The 26,140-nt window shown below is 40.7% G+C and overlaps 2 protein-coding genes across 4 annotated transcripts in view; both read left to right on the top strand.

The window, feature by feature from the left end:
- LOC115755587 (F-box protein At3g07870-like) overlaps positions 1 to 26,140 on the top strand; it is a 188,905-nt gene that overhangs the window by 32,008 nt on the left and 130,757 nt on the right. The gene's annotated exons all lie outside the window — the stretch shown is intronic.
- On the top strand, positions 1,309 to 22,308 carry LOC115755592 (probable folate-biopterin transporter 2). 3 transcript variants are annotated; one of them, XM_048278349.1, is made up of 5 exons: positions 1,309 to 2,253; positions 20,038 to 20,294; positions 20,387 to 20,482; positions 20,554 to 20,724; positions 21,494 to 22,308. In XM_048278349.1, exons 1-5 carry the CDS (start codon positions 1,869 to 1,871, stop codon positions 22,091 to 22,093), a joined length of 1,509 nt encoding a protein of 502 aa, XP_048134306.1. In that variant the 5' UTR covers positions 1,309 to 1,868; the 3' UTR covers positions 22,094 to 22,308. The 3 variants fall into 3 exon arrangements, with proteins under 3 accessions (XP_048134306.1, XP_030550909.1, XP_030550911.1); XM_030695049.2 differs by lacking the exons at positions 20,038 to 20,294; positions 20,387 to 20,482; positions 20,554 to 20,724; positions 21,494 to 22,308 and adding exons at positions 4,999 to 5,255; positions 5,357 to 5,452; positions 5,526 to 5,696; positions 5,982 to 6,841 and having other exon boundaries at positions 1,318 to 2,253; XM_030695051.2 differs by lacking the exon at positions 1,309 to 2,253 and adding an exon at positions 17,544 to 18,298.

Below are 26,140 nucleotides of genomic sequence, written 5' to 3'. Positions count from 1 at the left end.
TCCTCCCGCTCTCATCATCCACGTCCCCACTAGTTAGTGTGCGGCCCAATCCATTCTAAAATTCTAGAAATAGTAAGCCTTTTGATAGCCGAGAGGTATGAATCCACGAGGCACGACTCAACTAATAGAAAAACCATCATTTAGTCATGGTAGAATTGACATTTAGACTTCGTTTATTTCGCATAAAATGAATAATTTAAAAAATATTTTTCTAAAATTGATCGCTTGTATGGCTTAAAATAGCTAGCCAACGAAAAATATTTTCGTTATATCAATAATTTATCTTCGAATAATTCTCTGCATGATGAAAATATTTTTCGTTCGTTGACTTTTGTAAGAGATAAAAGTGATCATGTTTAGGACATCGCTTACTTTGCGCGAAATGAACAGGGTCGTAGTCACCGTAGGATTGCATTACGTAATTGCTTAGGTGTATGCATCCATTCTTTTAAAATACTTTCCCCAAAAGTCATTCTCTTCCGAGTGTTCAAATGTGAATTTTCTTCACACATTGTTATCGCCATTTTCATAATATTTGTTTGACTTTGGAATTGAAGCACGGGCAATGGTAAAGCTTCAGTCTCTTTTCTTCAATTACATTGCGGTTTTCGACTGGCGGACACGATTCTCGTTGCTCACCGGATCTCTCTCCCTAGCACGTCTTTACATCAAATCAACAAGGTGCGAATTCTAACTTACATGGCTCGTGTTACCCGATTTGATCATCGTCCTCGAAAAAAAAACAAAAAACCTGAGTAGATTGGATTGTATTTGACTGACTATGCTCAAGCAAATATGATATAGCTCTCTTCCGAGTCGATCCATTTCAGAAACATTTTCATATGAAGTTGCGATGTTCAGAATTATTAACGAATCGATGAGATCTCACACCCGCACCCTTTTGAGCAAAGGAGAGGAAAAAACAATACCAGGAAATCTTTCCATAATCGAAAACACCAATACCACAATTTAAAGATCAAATTTGAGGATGAAACGCAAAAATGAATAGTCTTTATCATAATCTCTTTGATCGTCTCGACCTGCAATGAGTATGTGTTCATCATCTTTGGATGTCTCTGCATCCGGAGAATGACGGGAATGACAAACCCCGCTCGAATATACTCGTTTGCTTATTTTTCATGATTATTTTATACATATCTGCTACATTGACTCGACAGTTTTTAGGCTTAGAACACTCAATAAAGTACAGAAGTAAAGAATTTTCACATACTAACTTAACTTCCTGTTCTTCTTGTAATACTTGTCAGATTCCTCTTTGTCGATGCCTGTAATAGAGAAGAAAATCATTACGGGTTGATTCTCTTCGAGAAAGGATTTCGACCATTCGGTGGGCCAACGTTTTAGCAACTAACCCTTGGGCCCTTATCATGATCTTTACCGGTGTCGTTAACGACGGAGAAGATAATCCAAGTCGCGAAGCCGCGGCAAAAAACGTCTACCTTCGTTGTTTCGTTTGGTGGAGAGATTGGTCAAAACTCGAACCGGGTGATGCAGACAGGAACTACCCAGATCAAGAAACCTTGCATTGGTTACTACCAACGACTCGCCTTCGATTGGTGAGCAGGGGATTTTGCGATAACTGCGCTTCCATTTGCAGTGTCTTGGTACAGATCGAGAACAAGTAGCGTCGTCCGGAGCTCTATCTTGGATCGGCTTCCATTCTTTGGAACGCCGATATAGCATCTTTGTGTGGATACCCAGAACAATATAAGCGAAGATTTTCCCGGAAAAGTGGAGACGCTTCCGGGAAAGTATCCATCTGGGTTCAGGTCAACTGGTCAACTGAGGTGATTCCATTTGAAAAGGGTCATTTTCGGTTCAAAAGAAGGGGAAGTTTGGCCGCTGTTATGGTGGAGCGAGATGATGTTTTGGCCCCTGGAGAGGAGGAGGAAGTGGAGGCTATGGAGGAGGAACCAGAAGTACCCGAGCAGAGGGCGCGCGGCTGCTTCGGTGCCCCTATCCAGTGGCTGAGAATGCTGGCGGCGGAGATGCATTGGAGCTTCGTGTTGGGGGTGGTGTTCGTGTACGGCATAAGCCAGGGGCTAGGCGGTGCTCTGTCCCGGGTTGCGACGGAGTACTACATGAAGGATGTCCAGAAAGTTCAGCCATCGGAGGCTCAGATTTATTCTGGGATCATGAAAATTCCTTGGATCATCAAGCCGCTTTGGGGGCTTCTGACCGATGTTGTCCCGGTCGGCGGGTACCGGAGGCGCCCCTATTTTGTTTGCGCAGGTATATTTGATTGTCTGCCTCTCTTTAGTACTTAAACTACTTATGGTTTAATCACATGTCTAGATGGTGGCTCATGGATATGGTTGTGAAGCATGAACTCTGTCACTGGTTTAGAAACCTTTACTGAAAGATGTGACGTCTGAATGCACCATCCTCACAAGGAAAAGCTGCTGGTGGATGTTATTTAGATTTTTTTTCAGTGTGTCTGGCCCTTTTTGTTATTTAGGTTATATTTGATTGTCTGCCTCTCTTTAGTACTTAAACTACTTATGGTTTGATCACATGTCTAGATGGTGGCTCATGGATATGGTTGTGAGGCATGAACTCTGTCACTGGTTTAGAAACCTTTACTGAAAGATATGACGTCTGAATGCACCATCCTCACAAGGAAAAGCTGCCGGTGGATGTTATTTAGGTTTTATTTCAGTGTGTCTGGCCCTTTTTGCTTTGTTGGTGGCACTTTTACATGTCTACCTAGTGGTTAGCTATTTCGAAGATGGGTATTAGTTTCTAAGGACTGTTCATGTTCATCTGGCAGTGGATCTGCCCTCATTTGTCTTATGGAATGTTCATCTTAGCTTCGGCATGGCTGTGACAAGTGAACAGGAAAAGTACTTTTTGTATAGATGTGGACAACTATTGCTACATGTCCCTTATAGAAGAATCAATCTCTATGGGAGTATGTTTCGGGGAATTCGGTAGTAACTCTAAATATGACAGTAAAAAACTGATATTTCCTCGAGGCAGAATCTGCATCCTCCACTTTGCTTCCGATGGGGTTGGATTTCTCATTCTCCACATGTCGTAGAGTATCTACATTTAGGCAATCTAATGAAGATTTTCCCTTTTAAAGTACTTCCCCAATTTCCAAAATGCAAATCGGCATACTTGGCCATAGTCTCCTATGAGATTTACACATCTCCTGGGTGGCCTTTGCACCACTCCTTTTGCAGAAATGACAAATAAAGAAAAATGTCATCCCTTGGTTCTAACTGGACCATGCATACAACGTAGAGACAGAAGGCTGCGATGATGACATCCTTAAAAAATTAGGCAGCTTACGGATACTGAAAGTCATGTTTTCGATACCTACTGAGGGGCAATTGTGGAAAACCGAACAAGGTGCTGCCAATGTGCTTTCTTCCTTCCTCCCGAAAATCCTGTGTGTAATAGAAATAAAAGATTTGGCAGGAGAAGCTATATAAAGGAGTATGTCCTTAGCGGTTGGAGAAGGCGAAAGTGAACTACAATTAGATGCTGGAACTTTCACTAGATAATGGGATCTCGGGGCAGCCAGCATTATTGTCTGTGCAATTTAACTCCTTCCCTGCAATCTTTTCCTGAAGAGCATCATGTGAATCACAATCAATCTGAGTGGTCAACAAAGCACAAGAAAAAATCAACTTTGTCTGATGAATGAAAGTATTGGAAGGAAACTGTGGTATCAAGTCATTAAAAGATAACGCCATTGGGAAACTTGATGATGGATCTTCTGCATATCCCTCAAAGCAGAAGCTCCGTGCACACGAACCCATTTGTAAAAACAAGTTTGGGTCACATGAATGTCACTTCTATCAATTTAATGGACGAAGAGAAAAAATGTTCTTTTTCTAGTGTTTTAGAAGTTGAAAAGCTGCATCACGTATGATTCCCTGAACTACAAGCTGACAGACATGAAAAAACAAGACAAAATATCATGCTTCTGTGTTCAATAAATAGATTCATGTCGCATTTTGATGTTTTAGAAAGGTAGTCTGCTTTATAAACAGACTAGTAAGGTATGTTGTCATAAGCAACTTATCACCAGGTTATGTGCTGACTATTTATTCCATTTTAGTATGTTTCTGCCTCATGTGCTTCCAGCCTAGAAATTTCTTCTTTACTCATCTCTAATTTTAATGGTTAATTTTACATGTCAACCAGTCAGCGATAATTGTCAGTGGTGCACGACTGGGGTGTGAAAAGTGCTATATGCCTTTGTCTTTAGGTTGATAGCATGCTGTTCAAGAGGTTTGGACCTTGTGCTAGAAACATCGTTGGTTATTTGGCGAAACAAGTGGATGCATGATGCATGAATCCTATATAAAGATGCTCCATGCATAAGTTTTCTGTAGTTATAGTGCACTTTGTAAGTTATGCATTCTGAATTTCTGATCATGGTAGAGACCTGACATACCAACTCTGCACCCCACTCAGGTTAACCATAAGGTCAGCAACCACATAAAACTGTCGAAACAGTTTTAGCTTAACACATGCTCCATGCTTTCATACAGAGAACCAATAGTTGAAAGCAACAGAGAGAATAAATACAATCATGGCTCCCAAAACGGCCTCAATTTACAATAATGGTACTTGAGTAGCAATTGTAACACGTACGATAGAATGTGGAAAACATAGTGTCTAAAATTTACTTAACACAAGGTGATGTCGCTGCTTAGATGTCCTGACTCTTAAACAGATTATGAAGGATTTTGTGTCACACTGCCTATTTCTCCAATAGAGTTGACAAAAGTTAAATGCACATAACAGTACAGACGGATCTTGACATGATCTGAAGCCTAACTCTGAATTCTGAAGTCTCTGAAAAGGCAGGAATCCGTGTTCAGTTCGCCTAGTGTGTTCTTTTTTTCTTCCCTGGATATCCCTCCGTCCAAGAATAGAATAGTTTATTACACAAGATCAGATATAGTGACGTGTATAGCTTGGGTGTGCTGACATGAACCCAATCATTCTGTCATGTTGTAGGTTTTCTCAGTGTATTCTCCATGTTCGTGCTGTCATTCTACAAGGTGCACCTTGTTCTTGCCCTAGTGCTATTGACAGCAGGAAGTGCAGGTGTTGCGATAGCAGATGTCACCATTGATGCTTGTGTGGCACAAAACAGCATCAGCCATCCCTCTCTGGCAGCTGACATGCAAAGCCTGTGTGCTTTGAGTGCTTCGATTGGAGGACTTGTGGGTTTTGTCATTAGCGGTATCCTTGTTCACCTAATTGGTCCAATGGTTTGTCAACTTTGAACCCTATTTTCAATGTAGCATGTATATTTTGGGTTCACCAGACATAGTAATCCCTCATCAGAGAACTTGTTTCCACTTCTGGTTAGGGGGTATATGGTCTTCTGACCGTACCGGCTGGCCTTGTGCTTTTACTGGGATTCATACTCGATGAGCCTCATTTACCAAATTTTGATTACAGACAGGTGTGGAATTTTAGCATCTTCACATTTTTGGTTCCTTTAGATTCATAAATTGATGTTTTTTAGTCATGGTCAGGTCAACCGGAAGTTCTTTTATGCTGGGAAGGCAATGTGTACGACTTTGAAAATTCCAGCTGTTTGGAGACCATGCTTGTACATGTATACATCGCTTACATTGAGCTTGAATATTTTCGATGGGATGTTCTATTGGTACACCGATGCAAAGGGAGGTCCATTGCTCTCTAAGGTATGTGAATTCGATTCATCCGGGACTTCTTATTTGAAAATTATTAACGGACTTACTGTGCATGAATGAATTGTGTTTAACTGGCTTGGAAAGATATAATCTTGTAAATATTTTCAAGGACATGCTGGCTTAGTTGGCATAGTCGCTTAGGAAATTTCCAACTTAGGAACTGGAGTTCACTTGTTCAACGCCAACTCTCTGCGAACTGCTCCTTGACCTTATCGACAGCGGTTCTTTTTTACCTTGTCACTTGCAAATGTGTTAATTATCATTTTGTTTGGGCAGGAGGCTGTCGGTTATTTGTTCTCAATTGGCTCAGTTGGCTCACTCCTTGGAGCACTACTATACCAGCACAGTCTTAGGGATCATCCGTTCCGAGACTTGCTGTTTTGGACCCAGTTGTGCTTTGGTCTATCAGGAATGCTAGACCTAGTCCTGGTTCTGCGACTGAACTTGAAGGTCGGCATGCCGGACTATTTCTTCGCCGTGATCGATGAGTGGGTGTCCCAGATGATCTCAAGACTGAAGTGGATGCCTCTGCTTGTACTCAGTTCGAAGCTGTGCCCCTCCGGCATAGAAGGGACTTTTTTCGCCCTGCTCATGTCAATCGACAATGTCGGAATTCTCTCGTCATCATGGGGAGGGGGATTTCTACTTCACTTACTTAGGGTTACCCGGACCCAATTCGAAAATTTGTGGTTGGCTGTCTTGATACGAAACATACTACGCATTTCTCCTCTCTGTCTGCTGTTCCTGATTCCGAGAGGCGATCCGAAGTCTACCATTCTTCCGAGCGAAGTACTGGCGTCTGAAGAGGACGCGGAAGCTCTGGAACCCGAGAAAATTGAATTGGTTTCCCTTGTTAAAAGCACTGATAATAGAAGATGATTTTAGAGTGGGGGCATTGGAATCAGTCACTTGCCATTCCTTAGAAGAGGACATCGAGAGAAAAACTAAGTTAAAACGTCTCCACGGATACAAAGGGACTGGGCAAGGAAGTTCTTGTTGTATATTGATTCTTGACTGTACTTTACATCACAACAGGTTACATTTGGATAGACATTTGTGTGTTCTCATTGTGGGTGTACTCACGGGAGCAGCCAATCAATGGAAAGAGCAAATATTTTCGAAGGTTGTGTTTGTTTGACCGAAAGTATTTTTCAGAAATTAGTTTTTCGGAATTTCAACCGTTTGGTTCGTAAAAAATGATTAGTCAATTGAAAATACTTTCTCGGTTAGCAAAATTATTCATACATAAAATTGAAAGAGTGAATCCTATATCTAAAAAGGTGAAAATACAGTTTGGAATTATTTTTTTCTCTCCGAAGTTGACTTGAAATTAACTGCCTCTCTCTCTCTCTCTTCCTCTCCGCTCTGCTCGTCTTTGCCGTTGCCACCTCTTTGCTCTTCACAATCCTCATCTTCCCCCGGTCCGCCACTCTTCACTCCATTCGAAGTCCGCAGATTTCTCTCTCTTCTCTCTGTGCTCGTGCCATGGTGGTTGCGCCTTCTTCGAGCACGCGAGCATCAAAGCCGTGGACGTCACTCCTTCAACATCGTCCTTCGAAGCAGCGCCCGTTCCCTCGCCGTTGTTGCCACCTGCCTCCTTCGCGAAAGAGTTGCCTAGGCATGGCCATGGACCTGTGAACCGGCGGTTCCGATTCGTGGTCACTATGGAACCGGAACCGGCCCTTGAAGGGGCGGTTCCGATTCCGGGGTGGGCCCCGGGGTAGAGAAAGGGCAACGGCTCTTTCCCTAATTTTTTTTTTGGCTGGTTCCTAATTTGTTAAAACCGGAACCGGCCCGTGAGGGGCCGGGCCGGTTCTGGTCAATGGGCCGATTCCGGTTCTTCCACGGGGCCAGTTCCAGGCTCAAACCGGCCCGTGACAATGTCTAGAGTTGCCTGATCGGTGCGATCTGTCCAACCCCTCTCCCATCAATCGGAGGACACCGAATCTAGGTGCGCCGCATGCGAATTGCGACCTTATCCTTGGTTTTAATCTCCCTTCGCTGCGCGAATCGGTGTGCTTGAGTCAGTTTCTGAGTTTTGGAAGCGGACTGTGCTTGTTGATGACCATTAGACGATGATTAATGGGCCATTGACTGTCCTGTCTCCAATTTGAGTTTACCGCGCTCGGAATTGTTTGACTACAATTGAAGTTCTTTTAACTAGAAAAGAAATCCGACAAAAAAAAATAAAAAAAACTAGAAAAGAAGTTTTGAGTTTTCCAATAGTTCGAGGAAATCAGCTAGTCCTAGACTAGGAAAGTGAGAGGCACACTAGTGTTAATTGCTAGATCAAATGTCATTCATCACATTGAAATCATTTTAAAAATAAGATTCAAATATTACAAAATTATCTTCGGTATATCACCAAATAAAAAGAAAACTAATATTTTTCTAGAAAATGATTTCTTGAAAAGTATTTTTCTTTATCATGAAGTTTTTTTCCAAACAAATACACCCTATAACATAATTCATTGTCAATAATAAAAATATATTTTCATTGTCCGACTATTTAAAGCAATATACGCGAGTATTTACTCTCTTTTTAAACTATTTATTTATTACAAAATAAACGTAGATAAATACCGCAATTTTCTAGGCAAGAGACTCGTGAGCAAGTTTCGAGTATAGATTTGCTAGCAGTAATGGGTCTTGGGTTTCTCGGAGAAACATCTTTCACTGGACAATAATGTAGGATAACGAGCTATCTGCTGGGTTATGACTTATGGTAGCACCATCATCTGTAGGAATCTCTTTAGGAAAATTCTCCGCAAATGTTCGAAACAGAATTTTATGATAATTTTTTTTCTATAATTACAATGACGTCCTTCCACACATTTCCATCGACCTCTTGCAGAAGAGAGAACCAGACGTGCTTGAAAATTATAACTAGGAAAAACTGCCCCGACATTTCTAAATGTTACACTCAATGTGCAATGAAGTCCTAAACAGTTAGAAGAAACACAATCAAGTCTTAAATGTTTTACAATAGACACAATCAAAACCCTTCTACCAACCGCTCAGTCAATTCGTGGTAATTTTTGTCATACGGGATGTGTTACTGTGGCACCACGCAAGAAAAAATTCAAAATTTAAACCAAAATAATAATAAAAAAATCGAAAGATCGGCGAAAAATTTGAAAAGAAGAAGAAAAAAAACAAAGTGAGAAATAGCCACATGGGACATAAGCCACATGTACAAAAATATTTAGAAAGTGCCACGTTGGATATAACCGTGCCATGTCGGCAAATTGGGCGAATGGTCGCTAAAAAGGATATGAATGCACTTGATTCAAACTCTTTTACAACTTGATTGTACGTTGAGCCAAACGTTTATAATTGTTGATGTATTACCATGTGGCAATCATAAAAAGCAAAACGGAGGGCCACATGGTGGAAATGCGAGTGAGTATTCACTGATTTTCGATATTAACTACATAAATTTTTTGAATTTCTAAATCAAATCGGCATGATGTCCATAAAGAAATCAATGTTAAGTGAATATATCATTGTATGCCATAGATTAGCCGTCGATAGATATGCTTGTCGATAACAAAGACAATTGATGATCATAGTACATTTGTCGACAAGTGATGACCATTAGTCAACAATTTATACAAAAACTGAAGATGACGAAAATATAGATTAATTGTTAAATCTAGGGACAAATGAAAAGTCATGGCCGCTTAAAGATAAGGGCCACGTGCAGCCATGGAACGTGATCTATTGCAAAAGGGAAAATTCCGATTAAGGGCCTCAACTGCTCATATTTTCTCAAAAAAGGGCCCATCGCGAAGCTTGTTCCAAATAAGGGCCCGAAGTACCCAAACTTGTTTCAAAGAAGGACCTCAGCTCGCCGGCTAGCGAACATGTACTATTTACGGCGATTCAACAGGGGCATTTTTTTGTCAAAATAAATTTGAATTAAAAACAACGACAAAACTCTAAAATTAAAAGACAAAACCCTCTTTCTCACTTTTCTTTTTCTTCTCTATCCCACCTGCATTCGTCGAGGAAAAGAGCTCACCGTGTGCGATCAAGCGACAAGGTGCGATCCAGCGATGCAACGGGAGGTTTTGCGACCAAGCGATGGCGACCTTCAAAGTGAGGGCTTTTGGAAGAAATTAAAGGTCCCCTCCTGTTCACACAACTCTCGTTCGTAAAGGAGAAGGAGTTGGTTTTGCGCGAATGAGCGACGGCGTGCGATTCGGCGACGGAAACCTTCAAAGGTGAGGGCTTTTCAATGAAATTGGAAGATCCCTTTGTTTACACAAAGCCTTTACACCCAATTCAAGACTAGTTTTGATTGTGTCTTCCGTGATAGCTCTATGATTCCGGCGACCGAGAAGAACGTTTTGACCACTAAACCAACCATGGTTGATTCAAAAGTGAAGATGCAATGCGAATTGCAAATCATAGAGGGCAGCGTGCTCTGACCCCACCTGGTTGGTTCATTGTTTGATTTTTCTCATATTCATTTAGCAAAATTATGGTAAATCCTCTTATCTCTAATTTCTTTCGTTTCCATGGAGGCTAGTTTCCTGAGTTGGTTTAATGGGTACTTTTTCATTTAAGATAAGGCAAGAATACGACATGGATGGCAGCAGAAATGGCGGTGAGTTTCAATTTCTAATGCAAGTTACATTTTTATGCATTTTTTTTTTATTGTATTTGCTATGGTTGTTGTCCCTAGTGATTTGTGATCCATGTTTCTTAATTATTTAATGTTTTCATTTTGTTGTTTATTGTGTTTATCATAAACAAATAGAAAAAACGTATTCCTAGTCCATGATTCTCAAATTTCTGTTCGTGGTCCCAATATTTTAATATGTTACGATTGCAACTTGCATTTATTACTTTATAGTTTCGAGCAGTTGTAGTTATGTTGGACTTAATAGGCTCTAAAAACATATTGATGTACCTTTTTTTCCTTCCATTTGCACTGGGTGAGGGATGTGAAGAATTCAACTATGCCATGTGTGATAGTAGGAGTGCTAAGGGTATTGAAGAAGATGGGTTTGCCATAATTGATCTTGATGAGTTACATGGAAGAAATGCACGATGTGTAGAAGGTAGCTCAATACGGAGCGATATGGAGGTTGGAGACATTGGCTTGTACGCAGATACATCATCCGATAATGTAGATTTCTTGAATATGGATAGTCAATTTGAGTATACTCATCTTGAGTTCAATGCCGATGTGGATATGGAGAATTCTGCCTTCAAGTTAGGGATGTGCTTTAGCAATGCTAAGGAGTTTAGAGAAGCAATTAAGAATTGTGCCATAAAAAATGGTAAACGAGTGAGGTTTGCTAAGAATGCGCCAAATAAGGTGAGGGTAGTGTGTTCGGACAGTTGTGGTTGGCCCATATATGCTTCCAAAATGTAAGGGGAGTAAACTTTACAAGTCAAAACCTTCAATCCCGTACATAAATGTAATAGAGCTCTACATGTTCCTCAAGTAAGCTCTAAATGGTTAGCAAATAAGTATTGTGATCAGTTGAGGAATAATCCAACATGACCAGGTGCTTCAATGAAGAAAACAATGGAGTCCGATAATGTTTTGAAGCTATCCAGGACAATGGTCTATAGAGTTAGGGCTACAGCAATGAGTATGGTCACAGAGAATAAGCGGGAGCAATTTCGGATGCTTATGAGTTATTGCCAAGCACTTTTTGATTCCAATCCAGGATCCACTTGTGTAATCAAGAGCGAGCAATGTCAAGACCATTCCAAGTTTAGAGGAGTCTACATATGTCTAGATGCATTGAGGAAGGGTTTTCTAGAAGGATGTAGACGCTTTATGGGGTTTGATGGTTGTCATTTGTCATCGGGCTACAAGGGTATACTTCTAGCAGCTATAGGCCTAGATGGAAACAATCAAATGTATCCATTTGCATGGGTAGTTGTGGGACAAGAAACATACAAAACATGGCATTGGTTTATTAGTATGATGGCAAAAGATCTAGGGATCACGGACCTTACAAATTCCAAGTCTTGGACTTTCTTGTGAGATAAGCAAAAGGGATTAGTGCAAGCACTAGCAAATTTAATGCTTGAAGTAGAACATAGATTTTGCTTGAGGCATCTTTATGAGAATTTCAGGCTGCATCACAAAGGAATGGAACTTAAACGTTTGGTTTGGAAGGCTACCATGGCAACTAGGGTGTGTGATTTCAACTTGGCAATGGAAGAGCTTAAGGCAGTCAATGAAAAAGCTCATGATTGGTTATCCCAAAGGCCTCCAGTGTAATGGAGCAAGTCCCATTTTAAAACAAGCTCAAAATGCAACGCTTCCTTGAATAATTGGTGCGAAAGCTTCAACAAGAGCATTATTAACGCCAAGACAAGCCTATCATCACATTGCTTGAAGCTATAAGAGTGCAACTCTTGGAAAGGATTCATAAGCAAAGAGATGGGTTGGCTAACTACAATGGTGTGATATGTCCTAAGATTCGGGAGATACTGGAACTTAAAAAAAAAAAAATCAGCATCATGGATTCCTCCATGGAACGAGGAGGATGAATTTGAATTGAGTGGGCCATATGGAGACAAAAGGGTGGTTAATATAAGACGGAGAACTTGTAGCTGTAGAAAATGGGACATTAGTGGAATACCTTATTGTCATGTTGTGGCGGCTCTTGTATATCTGAAGGAACCACCTGAAAAATGGGTTCACACATGTTTCAAGATGGAAACTTTCTTGAAAAGTTATAGCCATATGGTATGTGCTATAGATTCCAAAGACACCGGGCCTGCTAGAGATCATTTACTCCCACCTAATGTGCCTAAGCAAGTTGGTAGAAAGAACAAACAAAGAAGAAAGTCATTGAACGAAATGGCTGATAACATTATAAAGACAAAGAAGAAAAAAATTGTGCAAGAGCCCGTGGGAACCAAGTTGAAGAGACAAAATACCACAATCACTTGTGGAAAATGTGGTGGGTCAGGCCATAATAAGAATAATTGCAAGAATTCATTGATAGCATCAATAGCAGCAGCAGTAACATCATCAACCGCATCGGGTTTTACATCTACCTCATGTTCACAAAATGTGGTAGAAAGCATTCCCTTAGGCCTAGCATCACAACCTAATCCAGTCTAATTACTTGCGTCAATTTTTGGTAACAATTCAAGTTCAACATCATTTATGGGAAGAGAGAAGACGCAGGTACTCATTTGTGCTTCACTTTACCATAAAATTTTTCTTATTTGTACTTAAATTTGTTCTGACTATTGATTTATTTTGTGATTCAACCGTAGGTAAAGAGGAGGGTGTAATGACCTCAACATGAAAGTAATTGAAGACAAGCAACTTTTTGAGATATGCAAAAGTAAAAGCAACTTTTTGAAGACAAGCAACTTTTTGTATTAGTCCACAATGTTGAGCCTAACTTGATCTTCTAATCATGCTGCTGTTGTCTATTTATATACAAAGGACATCTCCACAAGAAACTTCTATTTGCTCTTTTTTGGAAACTAGGCTTTATGGGCGATAGAAAAAGCTTCACCGCATGAAGTCACAGAATTTTGATGAGTGATGCAAAATATACTGGTATTGGCTGTTTCGAATGTCCGGCTTTGACTTTGCATTATGCAGTTGCTAGTTAATTTGCCGATTAGAAAAAGTTTTGCAGGATTATCATGCGCCTACACGTTTTGACAACACGGTGATAGATGTAATTGCGATGTGCAACAAAAAATCTAGAAAGGTAACTCGACTTTATAATTTTTCGACAAAGACTAGATTTAAACGGTTATTTGAACACACACATTTAGTTGTCCGGCATTCACCGTAGCATTCAATAGGAATACAATAATACACTAATGTCATTAACTGGGATATCTTGATGCGAAAGAGATTCATTTTTGACTAGTGGATGCTTTCAATTATAGGACTCATCTATCATGAGTATATAGTTAGATTCTTCAATACTCACTATTAAACACCTTTAGAGTGACTAGATGTCTTTATGTTGTAGATTTTCCAGCATCTGCCCTAGCTCGCTCAACATATCGATTGCTGCTTTGCTATTGAATGGAAGGATGGAGATCAAGTGCATTTCAGCACTTAGTGGGCTTTTGCACAGTTGGTTGCAAACTTCTTGAATGAATCTCATTTATGAGATTTAAAGAAAATGTAACTGGATGATTTTTTTGTAATTGTAGCAACAATCTATATCGGTGCTGCACACTCTATGTTTTTAATCACCTTGAGCAAGTATTTTATGATGTTCGGATCCACTTTTTTGCATTGGGGGAAAATGTCGTGGGAAAATGATACTCGAGTCATTGCTTGAACAACACATTGGCAGGTAACTCAAGCCCGAGGGGATCAAAGAGGTTGAGTAGAGATTGATGAATAATAAAGTTCTGATCCTTCTTATGAAAGGCTGAAGCTCTTGTATCGTGGAAGTTACGTAAGTCTACATGAGATTGAAGGGCTTGAAGAGACCGAATCATTGGAGTTGCTAAACATTTCTCGGTGCAAAGAAATTGAAAAACTACTAAGCCTTTCAAAGCTGCAAAGGACACGAAATGGATAAATTTGTTTTTGTGAGAATGATGTAGATTCAGGAAATTCATGTACACAATTAATAAAGTGAATTTATAAATCCAAAAAGGTAAAAACACTTTTCGAAAGTGTTCATCTCAAATTTTTAATTTTTAATTCATTTTTCTTTGTGTTTATTTTTACTTTTTTTTTTTGTCCTCCAATCATCTGGCCTTGGTGACTTTCGGCGACTTACCACAAGGGGTTGAGCCTTGCTAGAAATGGGACTACGAGGAATTACCCAACAATGGCACCGAGGAAAACATGATGATAGTGGAAAGAAATCACAATTGAACACTTCGGAAAACATTATGGGTGAATCATGAAATTTATTCTTTTCTCCTTCGTACAAGTCAATCCCAATGACATTTCAAGATCATTTTAGATGTTGCTTTGCTTTTATCATGACGACGGAACATATAAAAGATCCGTAAGGCAAGTCCAAAAGGAGCTCCCTCTAACAAAAGCATTACATGTTTGATCTTCAACTGGTAACCAGTATTCCTGAAAATTGATTTGCTGTTGTGATGCTTTAAGGGAGTAACTACCAATAAATTCAACAAACTTTACAGAACATCCAATTCCTTGATCCATTTGCTTGAATGCTTGAATTTTGTGGAATGAACTACAGCGGATGAATAGGGTTAACTAACAAGACCCGTATATATACTCTTGCTATACATACCCAGTGACACAAGATTTAGAACCTCCTTCTGAACTCTTAGGCTCACCTTAACTATCTTGGAGTTACACAGGAAAAATTAAGCTAAACGAGTACAACCAAAATCCAAATGCGGGACCAGCCACTCTCGGATGTTCATTTTGAAAGGCTTGAATTCAACAAGAGATCATCCTCCAATGAGCAAGTTGCACTTTGGCTCTACCTTTGAATTGGTCATGGTTGGGTTGGTGGCTAGAGTTTTCTTCCTGGTTGCAATGTTGCTGTCCAGTGGCACATTGCGGTGCTCTTGGACCTCGGAAGAGAATCATAGAGGTAACATGGAAGACCTAAGCTAAACCATTCTTCAATTGGGGGCAAAGGCTTATTGTGAATATGAGGGATCTTTTAATTTCTTTCAAAATCCCTCTCCTTCGAATGTCGCCGCCGCCACCCTTGTCACCATCGCCATCGCTGTCGTAGACTTGAAAGGTCCTATCGCTGTTGCTGCCATAGTCCGTCGCCACCGCCACTCGATTGCATGTCGTTGCTCGGTCGCACACAACTAGATCCTTCTCCTTTATGAGCTAGGGTTTGTGTGAACAAGAGAGATCTAATTTCTTCCGAAATTCCTCAACTTTGAAGGTCATCGTCGCCGCCCCGGTCCCATCACCGCCGTCGCCCGGCCGCAAGCCCCCATCACCATTGCCAAATCACACGTCATCGCTTAGTTGCGTACGACCAACTCCTTCCCCTTTACGAACGAGGGTTTGTGTGAATAGGAGGGGTCTTTTAATTTCTTCCAAAAGCCCTCACCTTTGAAGGTTGCCATCATCGCTCCCGTCGCCGTCGTTTGGTTGCAAAGCCCCCCGTCGCATCTCCGGATCGCACCTCGTTACTCGATCGCATACAATGAGCTCTTTTCCTTGACGAATGCGGGTGGAATAGAGAAGAAAAAGAAAAATGAGAAAGAGGGTTTTGTCTTTTAATTTTAGAGTTTTGTTGTTGTTTTAAATTCAAATTTATTTTGACAAAAATGCCCCTATTGAATCGTCGGAAATAGTACATGTTCGCTGATCGGCTAGCCGAGGCCCTTCTTTGAAACAAGTTTGGATACTTCGGGCCCTTCTTTGCAATAAGCTTCACTATGAATCATTTTTTGAGCAAATATGAGCAGTTGAGGCTCTTAATCGGAATTTTCCCATTACAAAATGTGACCGCCCTTAAGTGATTTCATTGATCATTCAATTATTCCTCTCTTTTTTTTTTAATGAATGATCAACGAAATATAGCTGATAAATGACAAAAAACAAATAAAAGAATTACACGTTCGATGTCATGTGTGGGATAAATGACTTTTGCGTAGTCTCATCATTTAGTAAAATACTCGATTTCCAGGACACGCATTGCCAAGAAAATTATGGGAGTTTCTTAACCCACATAATTATATATATATATATATATATATATATATATATCATAGAAAGTCCCACGTCTCATAAAAAATTGTCAACTTTTACTTGAGTTTCAAATTTACCTCCTCTAGCTCTCCGTCCAAAATTTCTCATTGACAATCTAGAGATGAAAAACTCCCGAGCACGAGTTGTTCGAGCGTCTCGACTGTGAGAGATGGAAGATTACCGAGCACGAAAGATTAAAGGTTGAGCGCAAAATTAAAAAATTGTGAGCGAGATGGAAGAAAGACTCTCTTAAGAGTACATGCAACCGAAGAAAGTCAATCATAATTGCTCGAGTTTTTACCTAAATTTCAAATCCAATAAGACATTTAAAGCTCAATTGAAATTCATGTCCAAACGATGTTTTCTTGGATATGAAATTTGGAGAAAAAAATAGAGCAATGGCATGGAAATGCCATGTAGGATCACCAAGGGCAATTTTGGACAGAGAATTAATAGAGATAGTTATGAAATTCAAGTGAAAGTTTGCAAAATTTTTATGGTTATAAATTTGAAGGATTTTAGGGTGTTAGGTCCCAAGAAATAAAATATCATACAAGTCAAAATACTCAATTTTGCTAATTATAAATTTAAGGGATCCGTTTGTATGCATTACACAAGATCACCCTTTTTAAGTTTCAACTGTTCACGCTCAAGATAAGAAAAAGAACAGGAAAGAAAAAAAAAGCTCTCTTTCGCGTGCCTAGTTGGGGAGCTTTTGTTCTTGTTGATGTCATCTTATTTGGAGATCCAAGTCAAAATGGTCTCTCTTTTTTTTCCCTTAAGAAAAAGAAAAACAGAAACAGATCGGTATTTAGACATCATTTTCATGACAAGAGTGTATAGCGTCTTTGAATTAGGGATACATCGCCGATAAATCGGTTAAAAAATACTGTGCTAAGTACAGGTCGACGACGCAAAAGTCGAAACTACGATAATTCACCCCGGATCCGGAACTTTATTATACGATTCTACTCGGTGGTAGCCATCTTCCACCATCGTCTTTCTAAATTGAGAAAAAATATTTTGTTTTATTTGTCTCAAGAAATGCCTCCGAATCTTACGTGTTAGAGTTAAGACAGAAACTTTGCTTAGATCCAGATGTATCTTATTTGGAGATCCAAGTCAAAATGGTCTTCTTTTTCCCTTAAGAAAACGAAAAACAGAGACAGATCAGGATTCAGACATCATTTTCATGACAACCGTACATCAGTTCGTGCGTGAATGTTGATATGATTTTGACCTGGGATCCTCCTCGTCCTAATCATTCTTGGAGCAAGCAGCGTAAGCTGCAGATTTGGATCCAGAAGTTCCTCCAAGTCATATTATTTAGGTATCCCCTTTTTGGGTCAACTCTCCGATCAGCTCAAGGAAAGGCCGGTTCTTGAACTGGGTCCTCCATGCCTGACGACTTCCTCGATCAAAAGGAGTGATTCACTCAATAAATCCTAGTTCCGCAGGGAGGAAAAAAGCGATCTTGATGCGAGTCAACCGTTACTTAGAGAAATAGACCATCATTTGCAGCAAGTTTGACTCCAGCCAGTGTGTCGTATGGGGGAGGAGGCTGATAATCTTGTGGTCGCTGAGGAGATAGAGGCTGCTGTTGAGGAGAATGTGCCCAGATCGAGGGGTTGCGATTGCTTCTGGGCTCCAATCCAGTGGGTCAGAATGCTCGCGGCGGAGATGCATTGGAGCTTCGTTCTTGGGGTGGTGATTGTGTATGGAATAAGCCAAGGGCTTGGGGGTGCGCTGACTGATGTTGCAACCAAGTACTACATGAAGGATGTTCAGAAGGTTCAGCCCTCCGAGTCTCAGGTCTATTCAGGAATCGTATATATTCCTTGGACTATCAAGCCAATTTGGGGACTTCTGACTGATGTCGTCCCGGTCGCCGGGTACCGGAGACGGCCCTATCTTGTTTTAGCAGGTATATGACAAATTGGTTAAAGTTCTCCCGTTTCTTTTCTTTTTTCTATTTCCTGTTATTTGTATATTCTGGATCCAGTTTTCACACTGTGTGTTAGGCTAATAGTTTTGGAATCCTTGCATTTTGATATTGACAATATGTTCACCTTCTTGAAGTCAGGCTTACTAGAACTGAATTCAGGTTGTTTTTTATTGAAAGATCAGGTGAGTACCCGAGTGTGGTATGAACAAAGAAAAGAAAGGAAATGAGTGAAATTGAGACGTTAAAGAAGCATATCAGTAGCTGGGATGGGCGTTTCTTGGTCATCAACAGTTAGCATCTACTTAGAGTCTTAGAAGATGAGGACCGGCATCACATTCACTTTATGAATAAACAAACTATTAGATGACAGAGAGATCAAGCATCATGTGATCAATATAGGACCAAGTCAAATCCCCATACTTGGTGGTTAGCATCCCCTTGTATGCATTTTTTCCCATGGAATGCGGATTGTTTAGCTATCTGTTCCGACCTCTAGACTGAGAATGGTGAACTGACCTTAAAAATTGACAATGTATGTAGCAATGAGGGTGAGCTATATTAATCATCTCTGGGCTATGTGCTGAACTTTCTTTCCACTTTGGTAGATCCTTACCAAATATGGTAAGAATTACTGCATAAACCAGTCTATAAGGTTGTTATTTAGTCCATGTAACCCGTGCCAATTAGTCTTTCGTTTTCTTAATAAAATGGCAATAAAACCAAATGTCATATTCGATTATACGTTTGTTTAGGGCAAGGGATCTACGCATTTTTCTTTTGTTGTTTGTTCTAGAGCAGTCAAATGGCTTTTGAAGGACAGAATTTGCACTCTACAAATATACTATCATAGATGGACAATCTGGGACAATTGTCTAAGACATTCTTCATTGTTGTATGGCCAGGTAACTGAAGTACTGTTTTTGCCCCGGCGATATGTGATTCCAATACGTAAAGCTCCTCACTAAATCAATTAAGGGGCATGATTTATTTGGCAACTGTCATACACCGGAGAAAAATCCAGTTGACTACTTCTCATGGACAAACCTTCATCATGCATCTTTGCATAGTCTGAAGTAGTTTAATAAAAAGAGGCAGCTGATATGATACGTGTGCACATTGTTAGCAAATGCATCGAAATATGGGATATTTTGTTCCCTTGTTTTTATACAAGCACAGTATTTTGATGTGCGAAGGCTCACATTTTCTTAACATGAAAGGTGCAAGACGTGATAGTAATCTAAAGCCAATCCCCCATTTGTTCAGACAAAGACCAATTCTTAAATTGACAGAAGCATTTGAGGAGCACTCAAATAATTTTTTCCCCCTGAACCATGTAATGAGATAATTGTTGCTTTCCCTCTGAGCACAAACAGAATACTGGACATACAAACTCATGGTTGACTACTGAAAGCACAGTTTCCAATAGTAGACTGTAAGGTCCCTACCTGAAGGGCTTACTCTGAGGATAAAGGGTCGTGTGATTATTTACCAACTCAAGATTTCGACTTTTGAGGGATCTATTGCGGAAATGGAATTAGGGAATGCAAGAAAATGTCCTTACATGATCTCATGTATGAGGATGAAAAGCAGAAACTTGCCTTTTGTCTATTTTGGTGTCTATGTTTGTTACTTTCAAGTTGCTCCTGAAGTAATCTCTTTGAGCATCCAGAAGAATTTCGGATGTGAGGGTGTGATTGGACTTTTTTTTATCGTTATAGGTTTTCTTGGAGTATTTTCCATGCTCGTGTTGTCATTCTGTAAGGTGCACCTTGTTCTTGCCCTAGTGCTGTTGACAGCAGGAACTGCTAGTGTTGTAATAGCAGATGTTGTAATAGATGCCTGTGTGGCACAAAACAGCATCAGCCATCCTTCTCTGGCAGCTGATATGCAAAGCTTGTGTGCTCTGAGCGAGTCAACTGGAGGACTCATGGGATTTGTCGTCAGTGGGATCTTTGTCCACAGAATTGGTCCAATGGTTTGTGTCCTCTACATATTATTTTCTTACCAAACTTTTATAGTCTTCTATGAAATTCCACATTTCATGATCCTTCTCTTTTTTGGGGCTAGGGAGTGTTTGCTCTGCTGACGATACCAGCTGGGCTTGTGCTATTAGTAGGAAATATTCTCGATGAGCCTCACACACCAAATTTTGCTTACAGACAGGTGCAAGATCTCGGCATCTTCATGTTTTAGTTACTGAGACTGGTGAACTAACATCGTGAAGTCGTACCCAGGTCAGTCAGAAGTTTATTGATGCTGGAAAGGCCATGCGGACAACTTTGAAAAGCCCAGCTGTGTGGAGACCGTGTCTATACGTGTACTCATCCATTGCCCTAAGTTTGAATATTCGTGACGGAATGTTCTATTGGTACACCGATGCAGATGGAGGTCCATCTTTCTCTGAGGTATGGACTTGATAATTTTGCTTGTCATTCCAGTTTTCCTGTTCATAGGGCAAGAACTAAGAAATGAATTATGGAACCTACAAGTTTCTTTTGAATTTTCTGGTTTGATGATTATCAAGATTTTAGTCATAATCTGGTGGTCTCTAAGATTAGAAGTATACCAAGATAGAACTTCCCTTGAGCTCAGAGTGTAAAGGCTGAATGCCAGTGAGCTATACTTTGAATCTTTGAGCTCTGGGAGCAATGTCAACAGGCCCAAAAATGGAGACAGAGGGTAGAAAATGCTAGAGTTTCATTTTTGTACATGTGCTCAAGTGGAAGTATCTCATACAAACGGGTAAGATTAGCTAAAGAAGGACATGTTTACATTCCCTCTGCTTGAGATCAATGAACACCTCTGTGATCAGAGGGTACTCTAGCTCATTCTTGAAGCTTTCTTAATCATAAAAACCGGGGAAATGTCCCAGTGTTAACAAATTAGCTAACTACCTATACAAGACAAAATTGAGTATCTGTTGGCTTGAAGAAAGATGAACACAGTAGAAGTTTTGAAATTTGAGCTCATAGGGCTAAAGTCATTTGAGCAGCTGTTCTTTTTATAATCATTGTCCAATTGCTTCCTGGGTGATGAGATCCTTGAAGATTGATATGCATTGGTGAAAGCTTTTACAATGACATAGCTTTCGTCTGATTTAGACTCTAAATAATTACTCGCGACCAAATGAAACTTTACAGTACAGTGTGCTAATTATTCGAGTCATTCTTGCAGGAGACTGTTGGTTATTTGTTCTCAGTTGGTTCGGTTGGTTACTTTCTTGGGGCAATACTATTCCAACATGGCCTTAAGGATCGCCCTTTCCGGGATATGCTATTGTGGACTCAGTTGTTCTTTGGTCTGTCAGGAATGCTTGACCTGGTTCTCGTACTCCGGTTAAACTTGAAACTTGGCGTGCCGGATTATTTCTTTGCCGTGATCGATGAAGGGGTCTCCCGAATGATTGGAACACTCAAACTGATGCCTCTTTACGTGTTAAGCTCGAAGCTTTGTCCCTCTGGTATAGAGGGCACTTTCTTTGCTCTGCTCATGTCCATCGAGAATATCGGGTTTCTCTCGGCGTCTTGGGGAGGGGGCTTAGTACTTCACATACTTAGGGTCACTAGAACTCAATTCGGTAATTTGTGGTTGGCTATTTTGATCCGTAACATTTTGAGGATCTCTCCACTTTGTCTGCTGTTCTTGGTTCCCGGAGGGGATCCAAATGCTTCCCTTCTTCCCGACGAAGTGTTGGCTTCAAGAGAAGGGACTCAGACGGCGGAGCCACAGCACATTGAATTGGTTTCACTTGTTGATAGCGCTGAAGCTAGATAACTTTTAGGGCAAACCAGTAGTTGCCCCGCAATTCGCTTGCATATTTTAGAGGCAAATACTCCAAAGGGGAAATGGAGGCCGGATAGAGGGTACGTCTTGTTCTCTAGCTGATTTTCAAGGGCATTCTCCCTTCCACCGAGGTACATTTTGATTTTGCACGTCTAGCTTCATATTTGCAGAAACTGAGAAGCCGTTTTTGTTGGTTCCGAAGAGACGATGGTCGTGTTCTTTAATTTCCATAGCTTGGACTCCCTATTCCCATCTAACTTGTGCATGAAGAAGCCGGGATTTGTCCCCTTGAATGGACATGAAGAAGGTCAAGCGTGTCTTCACTCACGATGTGCAAGAATGGAGATTATGCAGATTGTTCAGATCAGGTGGACGAGGAATGGTTTTTCGAGGATTTTCACTTGTGAAAGGCTTCGTGTTTTTCGCACATTCGACTCCCTACGTTCTCTCCACATTATTTAGTGATAACGTATGGTATGGACAAGTGCTACTCTTTTTCAAAGGAACACATAAAAATGTCTGAATTAGCAGACTCAAATTTGCTGTCATGGGGTGCTTTTCTTTTACAACTAAAATGTACATAATTAAAGGATCCAGAGGAGCTGCTACTTTTCCCAGGAAAACTGGAAGATCAACATCGACGGAAAGAGTTGAGTATGTTGATAAGAACATCGGTTCGCCGCATTATAGCCCGTCTGCTTGTACTTTCGAATCAGAAGTGGCAACACTTTGTGATTGTGAAACAGATCTAAAGTTCCCTCGGTACACCGCCGTGTTAATGGTCCCCGACGAAAATTTCCTGTTAAGGATTACATGAAATTTCACGCAAATGCATAGGACTAAATTAGCGAAATTAAAAAGTTTAGAACTGAATTGGTGTCTTTACAATAAGTTTGGGATCGGTGGGACAATTTCTCTGGCTTATGTACGACATATTGCTTTCTCTGTAGAAGGGATTCAAACGCAAAGGAATTCGAAAATCAACCAACCAATAGTACGAAGACGCCAAGATTTGAGTCACGGCTGTTTGGTGACGCCAACAATAATTTTAATCTCAAAAGATGTGGTTGCTTGAAGTTAGATTTCATCTCCATATTGGCAACGAACCAAGCAAGACCTTAGTGAAATAAGAATCTCATCTTGTTGGTCGTGTACCTTTATGTCATTATCTAGAAAAATTGCACCTATAGTATCTTTGAAGTTCTAATACATGTCGAATTCAATCAATAATTCGTAGAAATTTCAAATATTATAGGTTTCGAATTTTTATTATTTAGTTGTATTACTGACCCTTAACCTCATTTTGCCTATATGAATTACTAGCTCTTATGAATAATTAAATTTGACGACATTGATGCATAGAAGAGAATGTTAGAATATAACCCTATGGTGTTTTGATGATGACAAAACATTCTAAATTACATATTCATAGATGGTGCTAGTAACGAGATGGCTACGAGTGTAAAAGGACCTTCATTCGATCAAAGGTGAACAAGCTACTCAACGTGAAATATGCTGATGAACGAATGGACCTTACAAAATGGTAAACAAGACATTGAACGAGGAATATGTCGATGCTCGGATGGACATTGTGGATGGCGAACGATTCTAAGAACGTGTGTTTGTAGACAATGATTGCTAGCTTGATAGGCGCATATCGGAATTTTGTCGAAGATTTGGATGGACCAAAAGAAGGTGAATGGGCTTGAGGACACGAAGGCGACAATAAGATTAGATGGACCTTATAATGATGAACAAACTATAGGGCGTGTGATCGTCGAAAATGATGAACATTAGTAACATGAAAACATCAATATGCTTGGAGGTACCTATTTGAATAAGGGGAACAAACTTGGTTATGTAGAAGCTTGGATGGACCAACTACTGAAGTTGTTCTCAGCACAGATGGATCGATGGTTCTACTGCGAGCCTCTACAATCCCAAGAGAAGGCCTAGACTCTTTCATCCATTTGTTTTTCCAACAAATTGGTATCCTACAAGGTGCACCTTGTTCTTGCCCTGGTGCTGTTGACAGCAGGAACTGCTGGTGCTGCAATAGCAGATGTTGTAATAGATGCCTGTGTGGCAGAGAACAGCATCAAGCCATCCTTCTCTGGCTGCTGATATGCAAAGCTTGTGTGCTCGGAGCGAGTCAACCGGAGAATGAGTCCAACGGTTTGCGTCCTTTCGATACCATTTTGAGCCCAAGCTTTTATATTTCCTATAAAATTCCACGTTTCATTTTCCTTACTCTCCTTTTTGTGGGTTGGGGAGTGTTTGCTCTGCTGACAATTCCAGCTGGGCTTGTGCTATTACTAGGAAATATTCTCGACGAGCCTCATACGCCAAATTTCGATTACAGACAGGTGCGACTTCTCAGCATCTCCATGTTTATGTTCCTGGAGACTATTGAACTGACATTGTGAAGCCGTACCCCAGGTCAGTTAGAAGTTTCTTGATGCTGGTAAGGCCATGTGAACCACTTCGAAAATTCCAGCTGTGTGGAGACCGTGCCTATACGTGTATTCATCCATTGCACTAAATTGGAATATTCGCAATGGAACGTTCCATTGGTATATACCGATGCCGACTGAGGTCCGTCTTTCTCTGAGGTATGGACGAGTTAAGTTTGCTTCTCATGCCGGACTAATTTTGAAGGCCAAGAACTAAGAAATGCATTAACGAACCTAGAAGTTTCTGTATAATTTTCTGATGACTGTCAAGATTTTATTCATAATCTGATCTCCGAGATTGGACGTACACAGAGCTAGGAGTGTAAATGTGAATGCCTGTGGGCTGTACTTTGAGCTCTCGGAATCCCAAAGCAATGGTAGAAGGAACTTTACAATGCAGTCTGCTAATTATCCCAGCCATTCTTGCAGAGGACTGTTGGTTATTTGTTCTCGATCGGATCGGTTGGTCCCTTTCTTGGGGCAATACTATGTTGAGGTTGATGTCTTGTATTCTGTTATCCAAGATATTATAAGGCGGTTCCGAAAGGTCCCCTGCGACCGGACAGCACGGGGGTCCCGCTCTCCGGTGAGCGGGGGGGACTCCGGGGGGCCGCCCCGGCGGGGGTCGCGGGGGCGGCGCCCCCGAGCCGCCGCAGGCGTTTTATGTTCGATTATAGAAGGATTTCTATGGGAAAATTAAATATTTTAGGCTATGTGGGCAATTTTGTAATTTGTGCCATGTAGGATTTCGCTATATATATTTAGGGCGAAATAGGTCTCTATGTATAGAGAGGGTGTGAGAAAGAGCGGCTGTACACTTTTCTACGTTATTAGTGAAACAGATCTCATCTCCCCGTAGGTAGGCGTAACATCTCCGCTACCGAACTATGTAAATTCTTGTGTTGTGCGAATTTCCATTACTTTCTTGTATTGTTGATAGGATCGAATTTAGATATTCGACATACTATTCCAACATGGCCTCAAGGACCGCCCTTTTTGGGATCTGCTATTGTGGACTCAATTGTTCTTCGGTCTGTCAGGAATGCGTGACCTGGTTCTTGTACTGCAGTTAAACTTGAAATTTGGCATGCCGGATTATTTCTTCGCCGTGATCATTGAAGGGGTCTCCCGAATGATCGGAACACTCCAACCGATGCCTTGTCCATCGACAAAATAGGGGTACTCTTGGCATCATGGGGAGGGGGCTTACTACTTCCCATACTCGAGGTCACTAGAACTCGATTCGGTGACTTATGGTCGGTCATTTTGATCCGCAACATTCTGAGGATTTCTCCGCTTCGTCTGCTGTTCTTGGTTCCCGGAGGGAATCCAAATGCTTCCCTTCTTCTGGATGATCTGTTGGCTTCAAAAAGAGGAAACCGAGACGGTGATGCCACAGCACATCGAATTTGTTTCACTTGTTAATGACGCTGAAGCTAGATAACTTTGGGGGAATACCAGTAGTTAGACCGATATGGAGGCCGGACAGAGAGGACTTCTTTGATCTTAGCTGATTCTTGAGTGCATCTTCCCTTCCTCCGAGGTACATTTTGATTACGCTCGGCAACATTCGCATTCTCTGAAC

This window comes from Rhodamnia argentea, chromosome 4 (assembly GCF_020921035.1).
Source record: "Rhodamnia argentea isolate NSW1041297 chromosome 4, ASM2092103v1, whole genome shotgun sequence".
In the NCBI taxonomy this organism is placed as follows: Eukaryota; Viridiplantae; Streptophyta; class Magnoliopsida; order Myrtales; family Myrtaceae; genus Rhodamnia; species Rhodamnia argentea.
The sequence above is the reverse complement of the archived record's forward strand: the minus strand, read 5'-3'. Positions and strand labels throughout refer to the sequence as shown.

What these genes read in the sequence shown, in the direction of transcription:
- LOC115755592 (XM_030695049.2), top strand. Translation starts at nt 1,869, where the DNA reads ATGGTGGAGCGAGATGATGTTTTGGCCCCTGGAGAGGAGGAGGAAGTG. An exon ending in CCCCTATTTTGTTTGCGCAG is followed by an intron (nt 2,254 to 4,998) that starts GTATATTTGATT and finishes GTCATGTTGTAG; the next exon opens with GTTTTCTCAGTGTATTCTCC. An exon ending in GAGGTCCATTGCTCTCTAAG is followed by an intron (nt 5,697 to 5,981) that starts GTATGTGAATTC and finishes TTGTTTGGGCAG; the next exon opens with GAGGCTGTCGGTTATTTGTT.